This window comes from Propithecus coquereli, unplaced genomic scaffold (assembly GCF_000956105.1).
Source record: "Propithecus coquereli isolate 6110/MARCELLA unplaced genomic scaffold, Pcoq_1.0 Scaffold24, whole genome shotgun sequence".
Taxonomy (NCBI): Eukaryota; Metazoa; Chordata; class Mammalia; order Primates; family Indriidae; genus Propithecus; species Propithecus coquereli.
Genome location: NW_012147952.1, coordinates 6,583,534 through 6,602,823, shown reverse-complemented (window position 1 = coordinate 6,602,823; position 19,290 = coordinate 6,583,534). Strand labels below are relative to the sequence as shown.

General features: G+C 34.5%; 1 protein-coding gene across 1 annotated transcript in view; it reads right to left on the bottom strand.

The window, feature by feature from the left end:
- Window positions 1–348: 348 nt before the first annotated feature.
- The window catches only part of MEI4 (meiosis-specific 4 homolog (S. cerevisiae)), an 83,147-nt gene continuing 64,205 nt past the window's right edge, over window positions 349–19,290 (bottom strand). Inside the window, exon 3 of the mRNA XM_012646045.1 lies at window positions 349–495. Coding sequence (XP_012501499.1) covers window positions 349–495 — 147 coding nt within the window. The remainder of the gene's footprint in view (window positions 496–19,290) is intronic.

Sequence of the window (19,290 nt, the reverse complement as noted above, 5' to 3'; positions counted from 1 at the left end):
TGGTTAGAGACCATCCTCCATTTATGATCCTCTCCAGTTCACTTTTCTCACATTCCTTTGCTTTAGGAACATGATGCCTGCCTGGAGGGATTTAAGGCCATTCATCTAAGTATTTTGCTGTCACCTTTGACACACATATATATATAAGTAATAATGATAAGATGGTTTTATTTTGAAAACTATCTTCTACAAGTATCTTTCTGTAATTTTAGTAGGCAGTAATAGTACCCACAGACATTATGGATAAAGTAAAAACTAAAACACCAGCTTTGCAAAAAGACAGGGGAGGAAAAAGGAAAAGAAAAGAAGAGCCTATAGCTACATTATCTATAAATGAGAGCTATAGTTTTAAGTTACATGTACCTGATTGACAGCTCCCAGATCATCAGCAAAGCTATTTACTTCTGATAGAAGCAGAGGTATAATAGATTTTCTCAACAAGCTGCAACGTCCCAGGGTTACCAGACTCTGAGAGACATAATGCTGCACCTGAAACTAAAGATAAAAATGAGTAAGTTTCTACTTTCCACCATGTTAAGTCAAAATGTATTTAATAGGCATTTTCTAAGACTTCACTATTGAGCTAAATGCTGAGGGGAGTACAAAAAGTGTCAAAAAAAATTCTGGGTCAGTCTCAAGCAGAAGTATAATATAGACGAATTATAATAATATAGACAAGTAAGGTTTTCTACAGTATTTAATATTTTGAAATGAGGGACAAGGTGCTAAATTGGAAGTTTTAGCTGAAACAGCAAAAGATAATATAATAGTTTAGGTAATAGTCTATATACAGAATGAATAAAGGAGAGGATAAAAAAAGATACTTAAGCCCCTACCTACTGGATAGATAGATGGACAGACTGACAGACAGATAGATAGATACAAACAAAAGAGTGGGAGGAGAAGGTTTGAAGATGGCTTTAGGGAGACCTACTGGTGCTTGATAAGTCCAACCTCCACACTGGGGAAGGAGGTGTAGGAGAAGCTTCCCTATTTGCCACAAGTCACAAGTAAAGAGCTTTAGAGTGATGAGAAAAAATGTGGGGCACTCTGAATTTTCTACAGGCAACATAAGTACTAACCATTAAATAAATTTAAAAGGTCAGTGGGAGACGCTGAAGTACATCCTATAGTTATTAGGAGAGAGGACATTTGATTATTAATTATGTAAAGGTATGTATAATGCCTCGCTGGAATTTCATTAAATCTATGTGAAACAAAGCTGGGAGAAAAAAGGATCTGAGGAGGATCTCAAAACACAGAAACAGTCATATAATTTGTCATCTGTACGAGTTTAAAATCATGCCGAGGAGACATTGCTTTAAATGCTAAATAAATAATGCTATGTGAAACTAGGAAATGTCACCTCTGTGTCCCTTAGGATGAACACTTATATGTTGATATTTCTCAAATTGATAGTTTAATAATACGCACTAGTTTTAAAAGTTAAAAATAATAAGACAGAGAATGGAATGTAGACTTCAAGAGAAATGTGTATAATAAATCTGGACATGCATAATTAGCTCTAAATAATAGTATTCTAAATCAACTTACCAACTTAATGCTAAAACACATCAAGTTCTTACCAGAGTAAATCGCAGATTTATTTATCATTATTTCTTAATGCTGTAATTGGCTAAGATTCAAAACCTTCATAACTCCAGTACCATTTATTAGATTTCAGATTTTTACATTTTTATGTTTGTACCTAAAAAAGAAGTGACATTTATCTAAGCTCTAAAAGACTTCTGTTGGGTATTTTACTGATGCTTTAATTGTGTACTTATCTCCTTTCTCAATAATTAATACTTTAGGGAATGACTTAAAATGAAGAAAAGTTTGGAGTAAAATAAACTTTAATAGACATCGAATACTGGGGAGATTCATAGCCCATGGGACATCTCCAAGACATATAGTAATCAACCTGTCCAAAGTAAAAATGAAGGAGAAAATTCTACAACCAACAAGACAAAAGCAACAACTGATCTACAAAGGAAAACCCATAGAATAGCAGATTTCTCAGCAGAAGCCTTACAAGCCAGAAGGGAGTGGGGACCCATCTTCAATCTTCTTAAACAGAACAACTGCCAATCTAGAATCTCGTCTCCAGAAAAACTATGTTTCACATGTGATGGAGAAATTAAGTCTTTTCCAGACAAACACTGAGAGAATTTGTCATGACCAGATTGCCCTGCAGGAAGTACTCAGAACAGCATTATACAGGAATCAGCAGTGTAAAATGACCCACAAAAGCTAAAGCCCACAACTGTTATAAAATAATAGCAGAAGAGAAGAAACAAAGCAACAAGGTACTGCCCAAACATGTACTTTGTACTAGTGGCTAAGGATGCAAAACAAAGTGATCAAGCCGAAACTGATTGTTTCTTATAACTGATTGTTTAAACTTTCCAGCTGCCTTGCCTATGGTTGAAGTTTTACTGTGCTTGCTTAACTGGAGAAAGAATGGTCCTTAACCTAACTAATGCTATCTGCTTCTGTAAACCCGCTTGCCTAAAGATTATAATCAGTCGCTCGTAATCGAAGTAGGTGGTCCAAGGCAGGTCCGGGACCCCACGGTTATGGAATGTATGATGTAATTTGTCCCACTTCCCGTCTTTGTCCCACTTCCCTGTACCTCATGTCATGTAGCCCATCTTAGAATAGTATTAGACCCGCTTGCTTTTTCGGCTAACCACCATTCTCTGTACCTGTACTCTGACAGGGCAGGGGTGGTCACTGGCCAGCTAATACAGACTCATAATTCGATTCAATTCGGTCTTTAAGTGGTCATTTCTCGCACTCCGTACTATAACACTACCTCCAAAATACTGTATATACATTCTTCTCATCAACACATGGGACATTCTCTAAGACTGATTATATCTTAGGCCACAAAATAGTCTTCAACAAATTAAAAAAAAAATGAAATCATACCATGTATCTTCTCAGACCACAGTGAAATAAAACTAGAAATCAATCACAAGATTCGAACCTGCACAAACTCATGGAAATTGAACAACTTGATAATGAATGATTATTTCCAGGAAAAGTTCCTGGAAACACACAACCTCCCAAGATTCAATCAGGAAGAAACAGAATTCCTGAAGAGACCAATAGTGAACAACAAAATCCAAGCAGTAATAAAAAATCTTTGAACAAAAAGAAGCCCTGGAACAGATGGATTCACAGCTGAATTCCACAAGACCTACAAATAAAAGCTGGTACCCATACTACAGAAATTATTCCATAACACAGAAAAGGAGGGAATTCTCCCCAACTCATTCTATGAAGCCAATATCATCTTGATACCAAAGCCAAGAAAGAACATAACAAAACAAAAAAACATGGTCCAATACCCCTTATGAATACAGATGCTAAATCCTCAATAAAATACTAGCACACTGAATTCACAGCACATCAAAACAAAAAAACAGTCCACCATGATCAAGTGAGCTTCATGCCAGGGATGAACAAAGATTAGGGTTGCCCACTGTCACCACTTCTATTCAATATAATGCTTGAAGTCCTAGCCAGAGCACTCAGACAAGAGAAAGAAATTAAGGGTATTCAAATTGGGAAAGAGGAGGTCAAACTATCATTCTTAGCTGACAACATAATCTTTTACTTTAAAGACTCCAAAGCCTCCACCAAGAGACTCCTGGAAATGAAAAATAAATTCAGTAAAGTCTCAGGACTTTGTAAAATGTAAATAAATCAGTCAGATTTCTATATGCCTATAACAGTCAAGCTGAGAGTCAAATGAAAGACTCAATACCATTCACAATAGCCATAAAGAAAATAAAATACCTAGGAATATACTTAACCAAGGAGGTGAAAGATCTCTACAAGGATAACTATGAAACACTGAGGAAAGAAATTGAAGACTATAATAACAAATTAAAAAACATATCATACTCATGGATTGGCAGAATCAACATTATAAAAATGTCCATGCTATGCAAAGTGACTTATAGATTCAATGCAATCACCATCAACATACTAACATCATACTTCACAGACCTAGAAAAAATAAATCTACACTTTTTTTGGAACCAGAAGAAAGCCCAAGTAGCCAAAGCAATTTTAAGCAAAAATAACAAATCTAGAGGTATCACCATTACCAGACTTCAAACTATACTACAAGGCTACAGTAACCAAAATGGCATAATGTGTACTGGGGAAAAGAAGCCCTATTCAATAAATGGTGCTGGAAAAATTGGATAACTGCCTGCATAAGAATGAAACAGGACCCCTATCTCTAACCATTCACAAAAAATAATTCAAGACGGGTAAAAGATTTAAATGTAAGGCATGAAACCATAAGAATTTTAGAGGAAAATGTAGGAAAAACTCTTGTAGATATCGGTCTCGGTAAAGAATTTATGAATAAGACCCCAACGGCAATCATAGCAACAACAAAAATAAGTAAATGGGATTTGATTAAGCTAAAAAGCTTTTTCACAGCTAAGGAAACAATCAGTGGAGCAAACAATCTACAGAATGAGTGAAAATATCTGCAAGCTATACATACGTTAAAGGGCTAATAACTTGAATCTACAAATATCTCAAGCAAATTGGCAAGAAAAAAAAAAACATCCCATTAAAAAGTGGGCAAAAGACACGAACAGAAGTTTTCAAAAGAAGATAGACAAATGGCCAATAAACATATGAGAAAATGCTCAACATCACTAATCATCAGGGAAATGCATATTAAAACCACAATGAAATATCACCTTACCCCAGTTAGAATGGCTTTTATTTAAAAGCCCCAAAACAAGAGATGTTTGCATGGATGTGGAGAGAAAGGAATGCTTATACACTGTTGGTGGGACTGCAAATTAGTACAACCTCTATGGAAAACGGTATGGAGATTCCTCAAAGAACTAAAATTAGACCTACCATTTGATCTAGCAATCCCATTACTGGCTAATTACCCAAAGGAAAAGAAATCTTTCTAAAAAAAAAAGACACCTGCACTTGAAGGTTTATTGCAGCACAATTCATAATTGCAAAGATGTGGCATCAATCTAAGTACCCATCAGTACATGAGTGGATTAATAAAATGTGCTATATGTATACCATGGAGTACTATTCAGCCATATGAAAGGATGAATTAATGCCTTTTGCAACAATTTGGTTGGAATTGGAGACTATTCTCCTACGTGAAGTATCTCAAGAATGGACAAACACCACATGTACTCATTATTAAATTGGAACTAATCAGTAAGCACACATGTGCAAGGAGGGAAGTAAAACTCAGTGGAAATCAAACAGGGGGAGTGTGGAGGAGAGGAGTGGCAAAAATCTACCTAATGGGTACAAACAACACTATTTGGGTGATGGGTATACCTGTAGCTGTGCCTCAAGCATTACAAAAGTGATTCAAGTAACCAAAAACATTTGTACCCCCCTTAATATTTTGAAATAAAGGAAATTTTTAAAAACCTAAGTTCACAAACTTTTGCCACCTGCCTATAAGTTCACTCAATATCCCTATTAAACTTACAGTAAATAAATAAATAAGACTTTAGAGAGCTGACATAAAACTATGATGGCAGTGATGGGGTTAGGTTTGCAGAGACTAACATTGCCTGAGTCAAATCCTAGCTCCACTATTTGTCAGTTTGTACTATCAACTTTCTTATCCTTTTATGTCTCAGTTTCCACATCAGTAAATGGTTTGATTGTGACAGTATCCGCTTCATAGAGTTGTTATGTATATTAAGTTAGACAGTAAAAATGCTTAACACAGTGACAGGAACCTACTAAGTAATCAATAGGTGAAATGTTATAATTTAGAATGATAATATAAAAGCATTGAAGGTTATATAATATAAATTTAATGTACTGACCTTTGAAAAGTTAAATATCATAAAAAATCTATTTTTCTAGAAGTAATACAATTGCTTTAGAAAATACTGCTGAGAAAAAAATTTCATAATGAGCTTTTCCATAGGATAGCTATGAACTATCTCCCAACATGACTGAAGTTCATACAAAGACTATATGACCATAAATGTGGTTTAAAATTCTGTGAATATTAGTATAAAAATGGCTTCTATTCTTCCTTATATTTTAATTGACACTTGCCCTTTTGTAAATACAGTGGAACTTTTCAGAAAGGCCAGGACTGACAACAACATTATATGTGAGGCTATTATGGCTAAAATGGTAGAAGGACTCCCTCAACACCCATGCCAATCTTTTTCAATCACATCATCCTGTATTTGATTTAGAAGTGCATTATGGGGGAAGAGAAGTAGGCACAGGGTATGCATTTTGCTGGTACATATTGTAGCAGAGGTGTCACGGTTATTGTTCATCCTGTAGCTGGTTCAGAGGCTACCTAATTATGCAAGTTCTTAATCAAGGCATAAGAAGTAGCTACCTTAAGTGGCCCGGGGGCTTAGGGAGTTATTCCTGTAAACTCTAATAATACTACTAATAATACCAATAATACCAGCATTCCCAAAAGTGCTTTTATCTATATGTTCACCTAGAGGATTCACAGGGCTCCGTGACATGTTAAAGTCCTGAAATATATGGGGGTTGAAATTCCTGCCACATGCCCAATTCATTTGTTTATATAAACTGTGCAGAAGTTAGAAGGATCTTGATGAATGGCAGTGAATTATCATAATTTTAATTAAGTGGTGTTTCCAATTGCACAGTGCTGTTATTCCAGATACAGTTACTTTCCTGGAAGAAGCAACACTGTCCCGGTAGTTGTTATATAGCTTTTGAGCTAGAAGGTTTTTTTCACTATCCCAATAAGCAAACAAAATGAAACAGTTTGCATTCACCTAGTAGACAGCAGTATACTTTTTCTATCATGTTTAAGACTATGTCCGCTTGCTGATTTTGTGTCACGATACAGTTCACAAAGATTCTAACCATCAAAATGTTCCACAGGCTATCATGCGGGAGTACCAGACTGATCCTATTGTGAAAATATAGCAAGTGTTTTGAAGACCTTGCTAAGATCCATGCATGAGAGAGAATAGAAGATAAATTGCAGAATTCAGGGGACATATACTTGGGAAGTTTCTGGGTGTGACACGTTGGAATATTCCCCCCAAAGTGAAAGACAAGTTGCTTTAATAAGTATTTCCTATCATGAAGAAAAAGATGTGATGTTTTATAGGCCTTTGTGAATACTGGAGGCAACATATATCCATTTGTTTTCCCACTTGGAAGCCTATTTTGAGTAAATCGCAAGGCTGTAAACTTTGGGAAGGGCCCACAGTAGTATAGAAAGATTTATAGCTGGTCTAAGTTAGAGAATAAGAAGCTCTGCCACTTGATCTGATCAGTAATATCCAATGTGCTTGAAGCTGATCAGAGTATTATATGGAGCCTGTGGCCAACCCTAGTAAGAAAATCACAAAGGAGGGACTTTGGGTTTGGAACAGTCATACTTTCCTTGACAAACAGTATACCTTATAGTGGAAAAAAAAAAAATACTCTTTGCTTATGCTATTTGGCCCCATTATAGATTGAATGCCTTTTTGATTGTAGGACACCAAGTGACTGCTTACCCAGAACTACTCCTTTGAACTAGGTGCTATCTAAAGACTGGTACATAGAACAATATTCCATCATCAAGGAATCATCTAATAGCTGTGCTATATACAAAATTGGATCAAATAAGAAATAAAAGCAGAAGTAAGTGTTGCTTGATCAGTTGGTACTTAACAGTTCCAACTGGGAGATAACTCCTTACAAGGTTGAGGTACTGTTGAGGTACTGTTTAAAATAGTAGGACATTTATATTTCAAACCAGTGGCTAATATATGATGCTCTTTCTCCCACATGAGATTCGGGCTGGGTGAATAAACTGTGTGAATATAGATTGGGTGAATATAGATTGTATTAATAACTGCAGGGGCTCCTCTAATAGCATGCAATACTTAACCTTATTATCATATTTTTAATAAATAATTTGAACAAAATCTTACGAATCAAATTTTAGACTATGCAATAGTTGGAGAGGCAGCTAGTGTCGTGGGTAGCAGCTTCAAGGTTCAAATGAACTTTCTAAGCTATAACAGTGAGTCCCAAACAAATTAAATGTAATAAAGACATATGTAAAGTTATGTCTATTTAAATTCCTGTAACCTGTTAAAAACAAGAATCAAAATTATAGATATTTAAAATATTTGCACTTATCCAGATTTGAGCTAAGGATAATTAATGTTCAGAAGAATTCAAAAGCCTCAGGAGGGGACTGGTGGCACCCTCATGAAGGTCCTCATATTTCCTAGAAGATGTGTCATGTGGGCTTGGACATGGGGCAGGCAGTAATTTTGGTTAGACTTTACCTTTCTGGAAATTACTCGTTCAATCCAATGTGATTTTATTTGAGATTCTGTAAAGCTCTGGGGCCATACTTAACAAACTTTATAAAAACCATTCGCCAATATGCAGAGCAGATTGTGCTTATTTATAATGAACTTTTCAAAGGCAACAGATTAATAAAAAAAAAATTCATTTCCTTATTATTAGGGAGTATGTGACATTTGACTAGAAGTCTAAAGTAAATAATAATAAAAGCTCTATATTTTATGTCCTCAAAAGGATGTAGGGGGCTATGGAAACCATATGCCTTCTCATTTTATCCAAACAGTTTGTACTCCTGAGTCACTGACATTTGTTTAAAAATGTATATGTGTTGCTAATATCAGATGCATCACAAAAGAACAACCAAAAAAAGGTGAGTGCTGGCAAGTCCACACTGAATTCTATGAAATAAATTTTAAAAGTCAGTTTAGACCAAAGGTACATAATTATCATTGAATGGGTGAGCAAGTGGTAGAGATTGGTTATATGCAAGGACTATCTATGGATATACATTAGAGTGAGGAACCATTCTTTCTATTTCTACGATATCTATTTGTATGATTCTACTAATGAAGGAAACCAACTTACACCAACTAAGAATGTCTATTGGAATAATGGTGACTATGTTAACTTCTTTTGCCTAAGAATTTAGGGCAAAAGAGTTGGGATATTCCTTCTACTATCATAACACTGATAATGACATTCCCTTTCTGTAAAGTGAAGAAATTGAGACTCAGAAATGTTAAGGTCATATGGTAAATGGCAAAGTCTGGTGCTAAATAAACCCAGGTCTTTTTTCAAACCTGAATGTCTAATTCTTTTATGGTCCATAAAGTAAAACATAAAGAACTTACAGAATAACATGACGAGAGAATACCTGATATCAATATAAATATACTATAATTTATTAAGCATTTATTTTTGTATTATGCACAGTACTTACATATACTGTTATCATTTAATCCTCTCAACAACCCTATGAGGAAGTTTTATCTCACACTAAGTGCTAGGGTTAGACAATGCCCCAGTATGTCACCAAGAGGACAGCCAACGTTTGCCTTATTTCCAGGCTTTTGATAATGTATCTTAACACTAGATAAAACAATACATTGTATTATACTGCTGAATTCTTTAAGAAACAGATTCTCAATGGTCATAGGAAAAAGAAAAAAATAAAGAGAAATGAGATGAAATCAGATAATGAACTTTCAGAAAATGGATAAACTGGGCTTGCCTTGTTGGCAAACACTACCACCAGCATGTAATTTTTAGCTAAGGCTTTCACCCTTACAAAGTGGGAGAGAGCATAAAATTCCCAAGATTAAGCCTAAAAGGCTATAGCATTAGTGAAAGGTCGGTGAATATCTAATCTTCTAGCAAAAAGAACCTTCACAAATTACTAATAATAATACCAATACTAACACTAGTAATAGTTACCCCTGAGAATCTGCAAAGCCAACCATGTCTGCATTGAGTCTGCTGTTCAAATTTACACTACTGAGTATTCCAGGAATCCCCAAGCTGAGAAATGAAGCTAATTTCTTCTGGCAAGTGGAAGATATAAGTACAAAACTAGTCCTGAAGAAAATACCCCCAATTTAGGTTTTCAAAATTCTTATATATTAAATTCATACAAACACGGGCTAATGATAATAAAAGCTGACCAAATAAACATGAAAATGAGCCATCATCTGTTAAACAATAATCAAAAATAACAAAGTTAGACCCACAGACTTCAGATATTAGTTAGACTTATCAGATATGGAATATAAAATAACTATGAATGAAATGACAAGGAGTATTTGAAACAAATAACATTAACTGGAAATGAGAAATAAATGATTAAAATTTAAAACTCAGTGGATAAGATAAATAACAAATTATTCACAGTTATGGGTAAAGAGAAAGGCAGTAAATTGGAAAATGGATATAAAGAAATCATCCAGAATATAGAAAAGGAAAAGGATGTGTAATATATGAATAAAAGTTAGGAGATATAGAGAATAGAAAAACAAGGTATACTATGTTTAAGTAGAGTTAAAAAAGAAAACAAAAAAGAAAAGAAAAAGAAAGACTACTGGAGAAGAAACAATATAAGAAGAGATAAAAGAAGACAGTTTTCCAGGCATAAAGAACAACAAAAATCCAAAGCAACATAATGTACACTAACAGAAAAGAACAATTAGACTGACAACATAATTACTCAAAGTAAGTCTTAGGTTCATTATCTTCAAAATACTGTGAAGAAATATATATTAACTTATAATTGTGACCCCAACAGAACTATCCTTCAAGAATAAAGAGAAAATAAGACATTTTTAATGTATAACATATGAGTCAATTTAATACTGACAGAACTGTATTAAAGGGACTTAAAGAAAAACAGTGGTAGGAGTCTCTTGTTAGTATTCTGAAGAGGCCTTGTCTTCCCTTTTCTTATGTCTATTTATTTTAAAGTTTTAAATAACTAGGTTTATATAACATTTTTTCAGTCTACCTCAAAATAAAGCATATCCTGATACTGACATTAAAGAGTATATGGTGAGAAAAGGCCGGGCGCGGTGGCTCACGCCTGTAATCCTAGCACTCTGGGAGGCCGAGCCCGGCGGATTGTTTGAGCTCAGGAGTTCGAAACCAGCCTGAGCAAGAGCGAGACCCCGTCTCTACTAAAAATAGAAAGAAATTAATCGGACAACTAAAAATATATAGAAAAAATTAGCCGGGCATGGTGGCGCATGCCTGTAGTTCCAGCTACTCGGGAGGCTGAGGCAGGAGGATTGCTTGAGCCCAGGAGCATGAGGTTGCTGTGAGCTAGGCTGACGCCGCGGCACTCACTCTAGCCTGGGCAAAAGAGTGAGACTCTGCCTCAAAAAAAAAAAAGAGTATATGGTGAGAAAAGGAAAACCATGCAGAAAAAATAAGAATGCTCATAATAAAAAGTAAATTCAAACTGAATAAGTACACAAAGCAAATAAATGAAGAAAAGAAAGAAAATTAGGTACACATAGAGGTTAGATATTGTGGAAATTAAAAGTTCTTGAATAAAATACAACAAATGTATCAGAAGCAATCCTCAAAGCTCTAAGTAAAGTAATCTTCCTAAAACCAACAAAAGATCAGATAGAGGAAATGGAAGGATTTCTTCAGGTTCCAAACAAAATTGATAAACTGAAACCAACACCAAGATATATCTAGGAAATATTAAATTCCAAATAAAAAGAAAGGCTCTTATTACTTCCTAAGGCATTAGCTGTTGGGTCTCTTCAACAGAGGAAAGGTACCAGGCAATCCCAGTCCTATGGCATCACTTAAAGTATTTCCCACAACAGAGATTAATGTTCTCTTTGTGGGAAGAAAAGGGCAAAGTGAAGAAAACTTTAGATGGAAAGAACGAACTAGGGAGGGTCACTGCTTAGATATAGTACCAATATCAAATTAAAAGTCAATTAAGGTTTTTGTTAATCCAAGGAATAATACTGGAAAATACCCATTATTATTAGATGTCTGGTAAGACAACGATTTCTTTAAATTTTGAGCAGTAGAATGAATAAAGCATAACCTATATAAAATTTGAAATTATAGTACCACAACAATAACTAAAGTGAAAACATAATTTTGAGAAAAAAATCCATTAAATATGAAAAAAAAAGTTAATGGTGCTAGTCAAAAACCACTTAAACAAGTTAAAACAATAGATTAATGATAGATTAACAGCAAAAAATAGATTAACAGCAAAAAATATAAATAGGTGATTGACATAGAATAGAAATAGTAAATATACAAATAAAATGTTCTGTACCTCAAAATGACCCAATTCAAATTAAAACAAAGTATCACTTTATACTCATTAAAGTAGACCACATTTAAATAATGCAAACGAATAAAAATTATGTTTATATTCAAATTATATTTTCTCAAAAAGCAAAATATCCAACATGTGAAAAATTAGGTTAAATCCACTAAATACATAGCACAAACTTTAAAATTAAGTAATAACACAGAATACTTACATTATAATACGCAGTAAATATAAAAATAATGGTGTAAAAAAGCAAGTGGTGTTTTTAAAAATAAGTTATAAAATATGTATGTATATTTACAAAGAACAGGAAAGAAAAATTTTAAGTTTCTAGAGAAACAAGATAGTGAAAATTAATTTAATTTTAGATTTCTACTGATGTTAATATTTTTGTTTTAAAAAGCCCAAACTTCACCAATATGCAATATACCTATGTAACAAAAAAGTGTATAAAAATTTAAAAAACAGCATAAAAATTTAAAAAAATAAAGAAAATGTAAATTTAAGAAACCAATAGACTGATATAAATGAAACCCATATAGCATTATAATTCTAATGGGACACATTTTTTTAACTTTGTGAAAAGATATGCAAAGTAAAGCTCCTATTTTGAAAGATTCTCTAAATATTTTCAGATATGAACTAACGGAAAATTTGATATCAAATAAACTTTTCCAGAGACATACATTTTAAACATTGGTTGTCAAATAAAAACTTAAGGCAATAAACACACAATTGCCAAAATATAGGCTATGGAGTAGTATAAATTTTCCAGACTAGTAGATGATCAGTAGATGATAGTAATTAAAAAATAAGACCAAAAAAACACAGAAAAGTCAAAACTAGCACTGATTTAATAACACATTGAAAAGCCCTGTTCAGTGATTTGTTTTATAGATTCTGACGGGCAGGTTTGTACACACGGACTAAGATCTCTGCAGTACATGAGCAATGTAGCTCAAGCTGGTGTCAAAAAAACGACAGTGAGCAAAAAGAATTAAGAAATTGCCTGAGTAAGTGATACAAGCACTGGGGAATGTTGGATTTTAAAACAAGATAGGTCACAGGAAATATGATATCTTTCTCCCCATGTTACACATACTTAAGCCCTGAAAGCCACTCTGCCTGCATTATTCAATCCTATTTAGGGAAGAAAATAAAGAATTAAAAAGTATAATAAATACTAGAACAAGAATACAAAAAAAAAACCGTTATTGTATTAAAAATTCATAACATCACTTTGTACCTCATAAATACATACAACTACAATTTGTCAATATATAATAAAAACAAAAAATAGAGAGTAATAAGAGTAATGAAATAATAGGTTTTAGCGTCTATAAAGGCTAAATTAATTATTGCTTTATATATGTCATGTGGAAAACTTAATTCGAGATGGTGCAATTTTATGGGGAATGAAGAGGGTACAAAGTTCAGAGACAACCCAACTAATCATCAATAATAACCACCACTCAGGTCAGCACAGTTATAAACAGAAAGATCTCACCAATGAAGACTCGGTATCAGACAGGATAGCAATCAGGCTGGATAGATACATGAAATGAAATCCAAATAATCCTGAGCTCGAGGATGCTCCTTACCACTCAGGAAACTTTACTGTCTCTATCCTCACAGACAGTTACGTCTTTAGAAAGGACTGTCAAGGAGGACAAGTTCTATCAAGGTTCTATCATCCAGCGGTTTCTCTGAACCTATCCCATATGATAGGAAAAACACTGCCCTGAGTGTCTATATTCTCTATTTTCAGCAGCTCATTTGCACCGAGGATAAAATATAAGAATAGAACTGACCTACAGATAACATGCTGGCAAGCATGAATATTTAGGAAAGTAGAAACAAACAAAAACAAACACATACCCCTGACACACACACACACACACACACACACACACACACACACACAATTGGGGTCATCCGACAATTCATATAGGATGAATTATAGCTTCACTCAATAATATGATTGGATTTTAACAGATATATACCTTAACAGATCTAACATTGGGTAAAGCAAAGCAAGTTGCTAAAGAATATTTATGATATAATTAAATTTACAAAACATTCAAAAACAAAGGCTAAACTGTGTTCCTTAGGAACACATATATAGGTTATATAACTATTTTTAAAAAGAAAAGTAGTAGCTTTTTAAAAGTCAGAAAAGGGTTTGTCTCCAGGAGAGAGAGAAGTAAGTGTGCTGGTCATGTTTTAATTCTCAACCTGGGGTTGGTAGTTCATTTTCTAACCATTTGTTAAAATGTGGCGGTGGTGGAGGTGTGTGTGTATGTGTAACACAAAGTACATTTCTGTATATAAGCTATATTTTTCCAATGAAGCAGTAAAAAAAATAATTATGCAGTCATCATACTCTTAAAGAAGCAAGAGAATATTACAGAAATTGAGCCCAGGAATGTGTGGGGCAGTATAAAGAGGGCAATTCAACGAGAAATTTGGTAGTTCAACAATGGGTTTTCCTGTAAGGAGATATTGTTTTAATCAGCAAAATAAAAATAGGAATCCTCTCCAGGAGTAAAATCAAGTAGGAAACCATAAAAGACATGTACAGGAGACAAGAACGGATTTGAAGTTTAGAGGAACATTCCTTTGGATATTTCCAACAAATTTTGCCCTTAGTTTGAATCTAGAATTTTGGCAGGCATAGTATTGTTTCACTTAAACCCTATGGAGAATGGTAGCAACTGGGAATTTATTTGGAGCTAGCTCAAGGTCTAGCTATTTCCAAGAGTCCAACTATCGTTTAATCAGCACTTCCTGTATGTGGTTCCTTGCCCTTCTACAAACGAGAAAACAAAAAATGACAGTGATTATAGGAAGAGAAAGTGATGTTTGCTTGTCTAAAGTGTCAGTAAATTCTTTTATGTATCAAGGATGCAGCAAAGTCAGAGTTTGGAGTCAGGGGCCTCCATGATGTGCAAAGATAACCATCAAAAGAACAGCCTGGGGAGGAAATGCCTGGGGATGATTTTCTCTGACTCCTGGGGCTTTATTGGATTTTGTTTCACCTCATCTGGGTTTCACTTTCCTTTGGCCTGTGGGTTGATTTCTATTGAGCTAAGGCAGATTTATTGTCCACTAGAGGCCAAAACTAATTTCCGAACATGCCCTCACTATGTACAGCACTGGCCCGGAGCTTTTTAAGGCATCTCCATAATACCTTTTATGTCACTTCTGTTGAACACTTGAAGTATGGAGCCAATATTTTAGGATCAAGACATTTTTATTAACAAAAAAGGGTTAGTGCTTATTTTCTTACTGACATTCTAGACTAAGCAGTTCTCTCTTTTTGTAATTATAGAAGGTTGCTTTGTTTTGCCCTTGATTTCTATATATTCTAGAGTAACAGCTGATAATGCCTTTTCATTCTTAAAATTTCTGTAAGCAATCTTGCTGTCTTCATCTCAGTAGCTTCAGTTTGATATTTTCTTGCTCAGCCATACATAGCAATGTGTGTTGTTATTCCCTATTCTATAGGCACATAACTGTAAATATAACTTCTAAAAAATATATAAGCAGCTGAATTAAGCCAAAAGATTACATTGCCTAGATGTTTTAACACATTGTCAACCCAACTTTGTCATTTTATTTATCTTCATGTGCATACATATTTTAAATTATTCTTGGTAATTTTTGAGCTTAAAACTTATCATTTCAGTATTATATGATTCATATCAATTTCAATACAATCCAGTTTGATTCTGTTATCAAGAACACTAAATCAAAGCTTCAGAACAAATAAGAGCCAAAGATGGATTGCCAATATAAGTAGTGTAACTCGACTTTCACTAGAACTTTAAAAAATTTACTGCCTAAATGATACTTTGATCTGTAAACTTATTGTAATTGTGAATGCCACTATTTGGAATAACTCATTGTCTGATGTTCAATTCCAACTTGTCCTGATAAAATTCTTCCAATCATCTGAATATTTTTTGTCTCAAACACTATATTTTATATTTGCTTACCACTTCAGGCTATATTTCATATCATAGCTCCTTTTCACACAAATTTAAAGACTTGACTTGATACCTGGCTAGAGACTATGGAGAATAAAAAATAAGTATTAACTGTGTTGTTTAGTGTAGACTCCAAGGCACCATCATATTCTATGTATTATTATATGAATACAAAAGAATATAATAGTAATTATGTCTTTGGAATATTTTAGTTCATCAGGATGTATGCTTATTTGAAAAAGACAATTGAAGAATTCTGTGGCAGAAACTGCCTGCTCACCAGATCCCTTTCCTTTTTCTCCAACCACAGTCACCAGCTTCTCTTGCCTGTGACTGAGTTCTGGCCATGGATGAGGATGTTGTGCACACCACCTTCCAGCCCTGGATCATTAAACACTCCTAGATATTTCTCCAAATATTCTCTCCACCTGTCTTCCAGCTGGATGCAGTGAATCCATTAGGGAATTCCAAGGATTTAGAAGATTAGGAAGCCACAGCAGGAAAAAAGGCCAGATTCCTGAAGAACACTTGTAAAGTTGCTCACAAACACCTGCTTAGAATTCAAATGCAAGGAATAACCTTGCATTGCACTAAAACACTGTGGTTTGGAGATTGTTTCAAGCCACAAAGTTTTAGAGTGTTTTGTTAAGCAGCGATAGTAATAGGAATCTGAATATCTACTCATTGAGTAGAATAACCATATATCTCTACTGAATGTTAGATCTCAGTATACTGAGAATCTCTTTAGTTCTGATACTATCTATCCTTTTGACACATGTTCATTTTAGGTATCTCAATATAATAATTTTATAATGAACTGGCTAGTTTTAAACATCACTGCTCTACTTATTTTCACTAAACAGGCTTTCATCTCATCATGGAACTAGCTAAAATGAAGAAAAATATCTTCGACATGCTCAATGATTTATCATCTCTCTTCATTCCACATGCAGAGGTTATGTAAGGATCAAGGTGACAACATTAATATATATAATAATTAATATCCCAGCACCACTTATTGAATAGGGCATCCCTTCCTCAGTGTATGCTTTTGTCTGTGTTGTTGAAGATCAGTTGGTCACAGCTATGTGGTTTTATTTCCAGGTTCTCTATTCTGTTTCATTGGTCTATGTCTCTACTTTCATATCAGTAAAAAATATCATTACTTTTACACCAGTAACATGCTGTTTTGGTTACTATAGTCTTGTAGTATAATTTGAAGTCAGATAATGTGGTGCCTCCAGATTTGTTCTTTTTGGCTTAAGATTACTTTGGCTATTTGGGCTCTTTTCCAAATGAAGCTTAGGATTAGTTTTTCTAGATCTGTCAAATAAGACATTGGTATTTTGATGGAAATTGCACTGAATCTGTAAATCACTTTGAGTAGTACTAACATTTTAACAATATGGGTTTTATACCAATCCATGAGCATGGGACTTTTTTCCATTTGTGTCATCTACAATTTCTTTCATCAGTGTTTTATAGTTCTCCTTGTAGAGATCTTTAATTTCCTTGGTAAAGTATATTCCTAAGTATTTTATTCTCTTTGTAGCTATTATAAATGGTATTGACTCCTTGATTTGACTCTCAGCTTGACTGTTAACTTGCAGAAGAATGAAGCAAGGCCCCTGTCTATCCTATATACAAAAATTAATTCAAGACCAGGTGTGGTGGCTCATGCCTATAATCCTAGCACTCTGGGAGGCTGAGGTGGGAGAATTGCTTGAGGTCAGGAGTTGGAGACAAGCGTGACCAAGAGCAAGACCCCCGTGTCTACTAAAAATACAAAAAATTAGCCAGGCATGGAGGCACACGCCTATAGTACCAGGCACTCGGGAGGCTGAGGTAGGAGGATTGGTTGAGCCCAGGAGTTTGAGGTTGCTGTGAGCTAGGCCAATGCCATGGCACTCTAGCCCAGACCACAGAGCAAGACTCTGTCTGAAAAAAAAAAAAAAAAAATTGAAGATGGATTAAAAACTTAAATGTAAGGCATGAAACCATAAAAATTGTAGAAGAAAATGTAGGAAAAACTCTTCTATACATAGGCCTATGGAAAGAATTTATGACTAAGGCCCCAAAGGCAAATATGGGAACAACAACAAAAAAAAGAGAATTAAATTTAAAAGCTGCTGCACAACAAAGGAAATAATCAACAGAGTAAACAGACAACCTGTAGGATGGGAGAAAATATTTGCAAATTATACATTCAACAAAGGACTAATATCCAGAATCTACAAAGAACTTAAACAAATCAGCTATTAAAAAACAAACAACCCCATCAAAAAATGGGCAAAAGATGTGAACAGAATTTTTTTCAAAAGAAGATAGGCAAATGGCCCACAAACATATGAAAAAAATGTACAACATAATTAATCATCAGGGAAATGCAAATTAAAACCACAAGGAGATACCACCTTACCCCTGTCAGAATCACATTAAGAAGTCAAAAACAACAGATACTGGTGTGAATACAGAGAAAAAGGAACACTTATACGCTGTTGATGGGACTGCAAATTAGTACAACCTCTATGGAAAACAGTATGGAGATTCCTCAAAGAACTAAAAGTAGACTGACCATTTGATCCAGCAATTCCACTGCTTGGTGGGAATTTCCTTTCCCAAAGGAAAAGAAATCATTTTATAAAAAGGACATCTGCACCCAAATTTTTATTGCAGCATAATTCACAATTTCAAAGATATGGAATCAACCTAAGTGCCCATCAATTCATGAGTGGATGAAGAAAATGTGGTATGTATATATATGTACAAACACACACACACACACACACCACACACACCACACACACACACACCAAGGAGTACTACTCAGCCATAAAAAGGAATAAAATAATGTCTTTTGCAGCAACTTGGATGGAACTGGAGTCCATTATCTTAAGTGAAGTATCTTAGGAATGGAAAAATAAATATCACATGTTCTCACTGATAAATAAGTAGGGGCTAAACGGTGGGTACACAAAGATACATAAAGGCTTTAACTCTTGAATGATTTTACTTTGAAGAGTGTCTATTGTGCTGTTCAGTGTGTAACAGACTTAAACCTAAGGCAGGAAACCTTAAGAATTCTAAATGAAGATGTTGGGAAGACCCTTTCAGACATCGGCCTAGGTAAGGAATTCTTGAAGAAGACCCCCAAAGCAATCG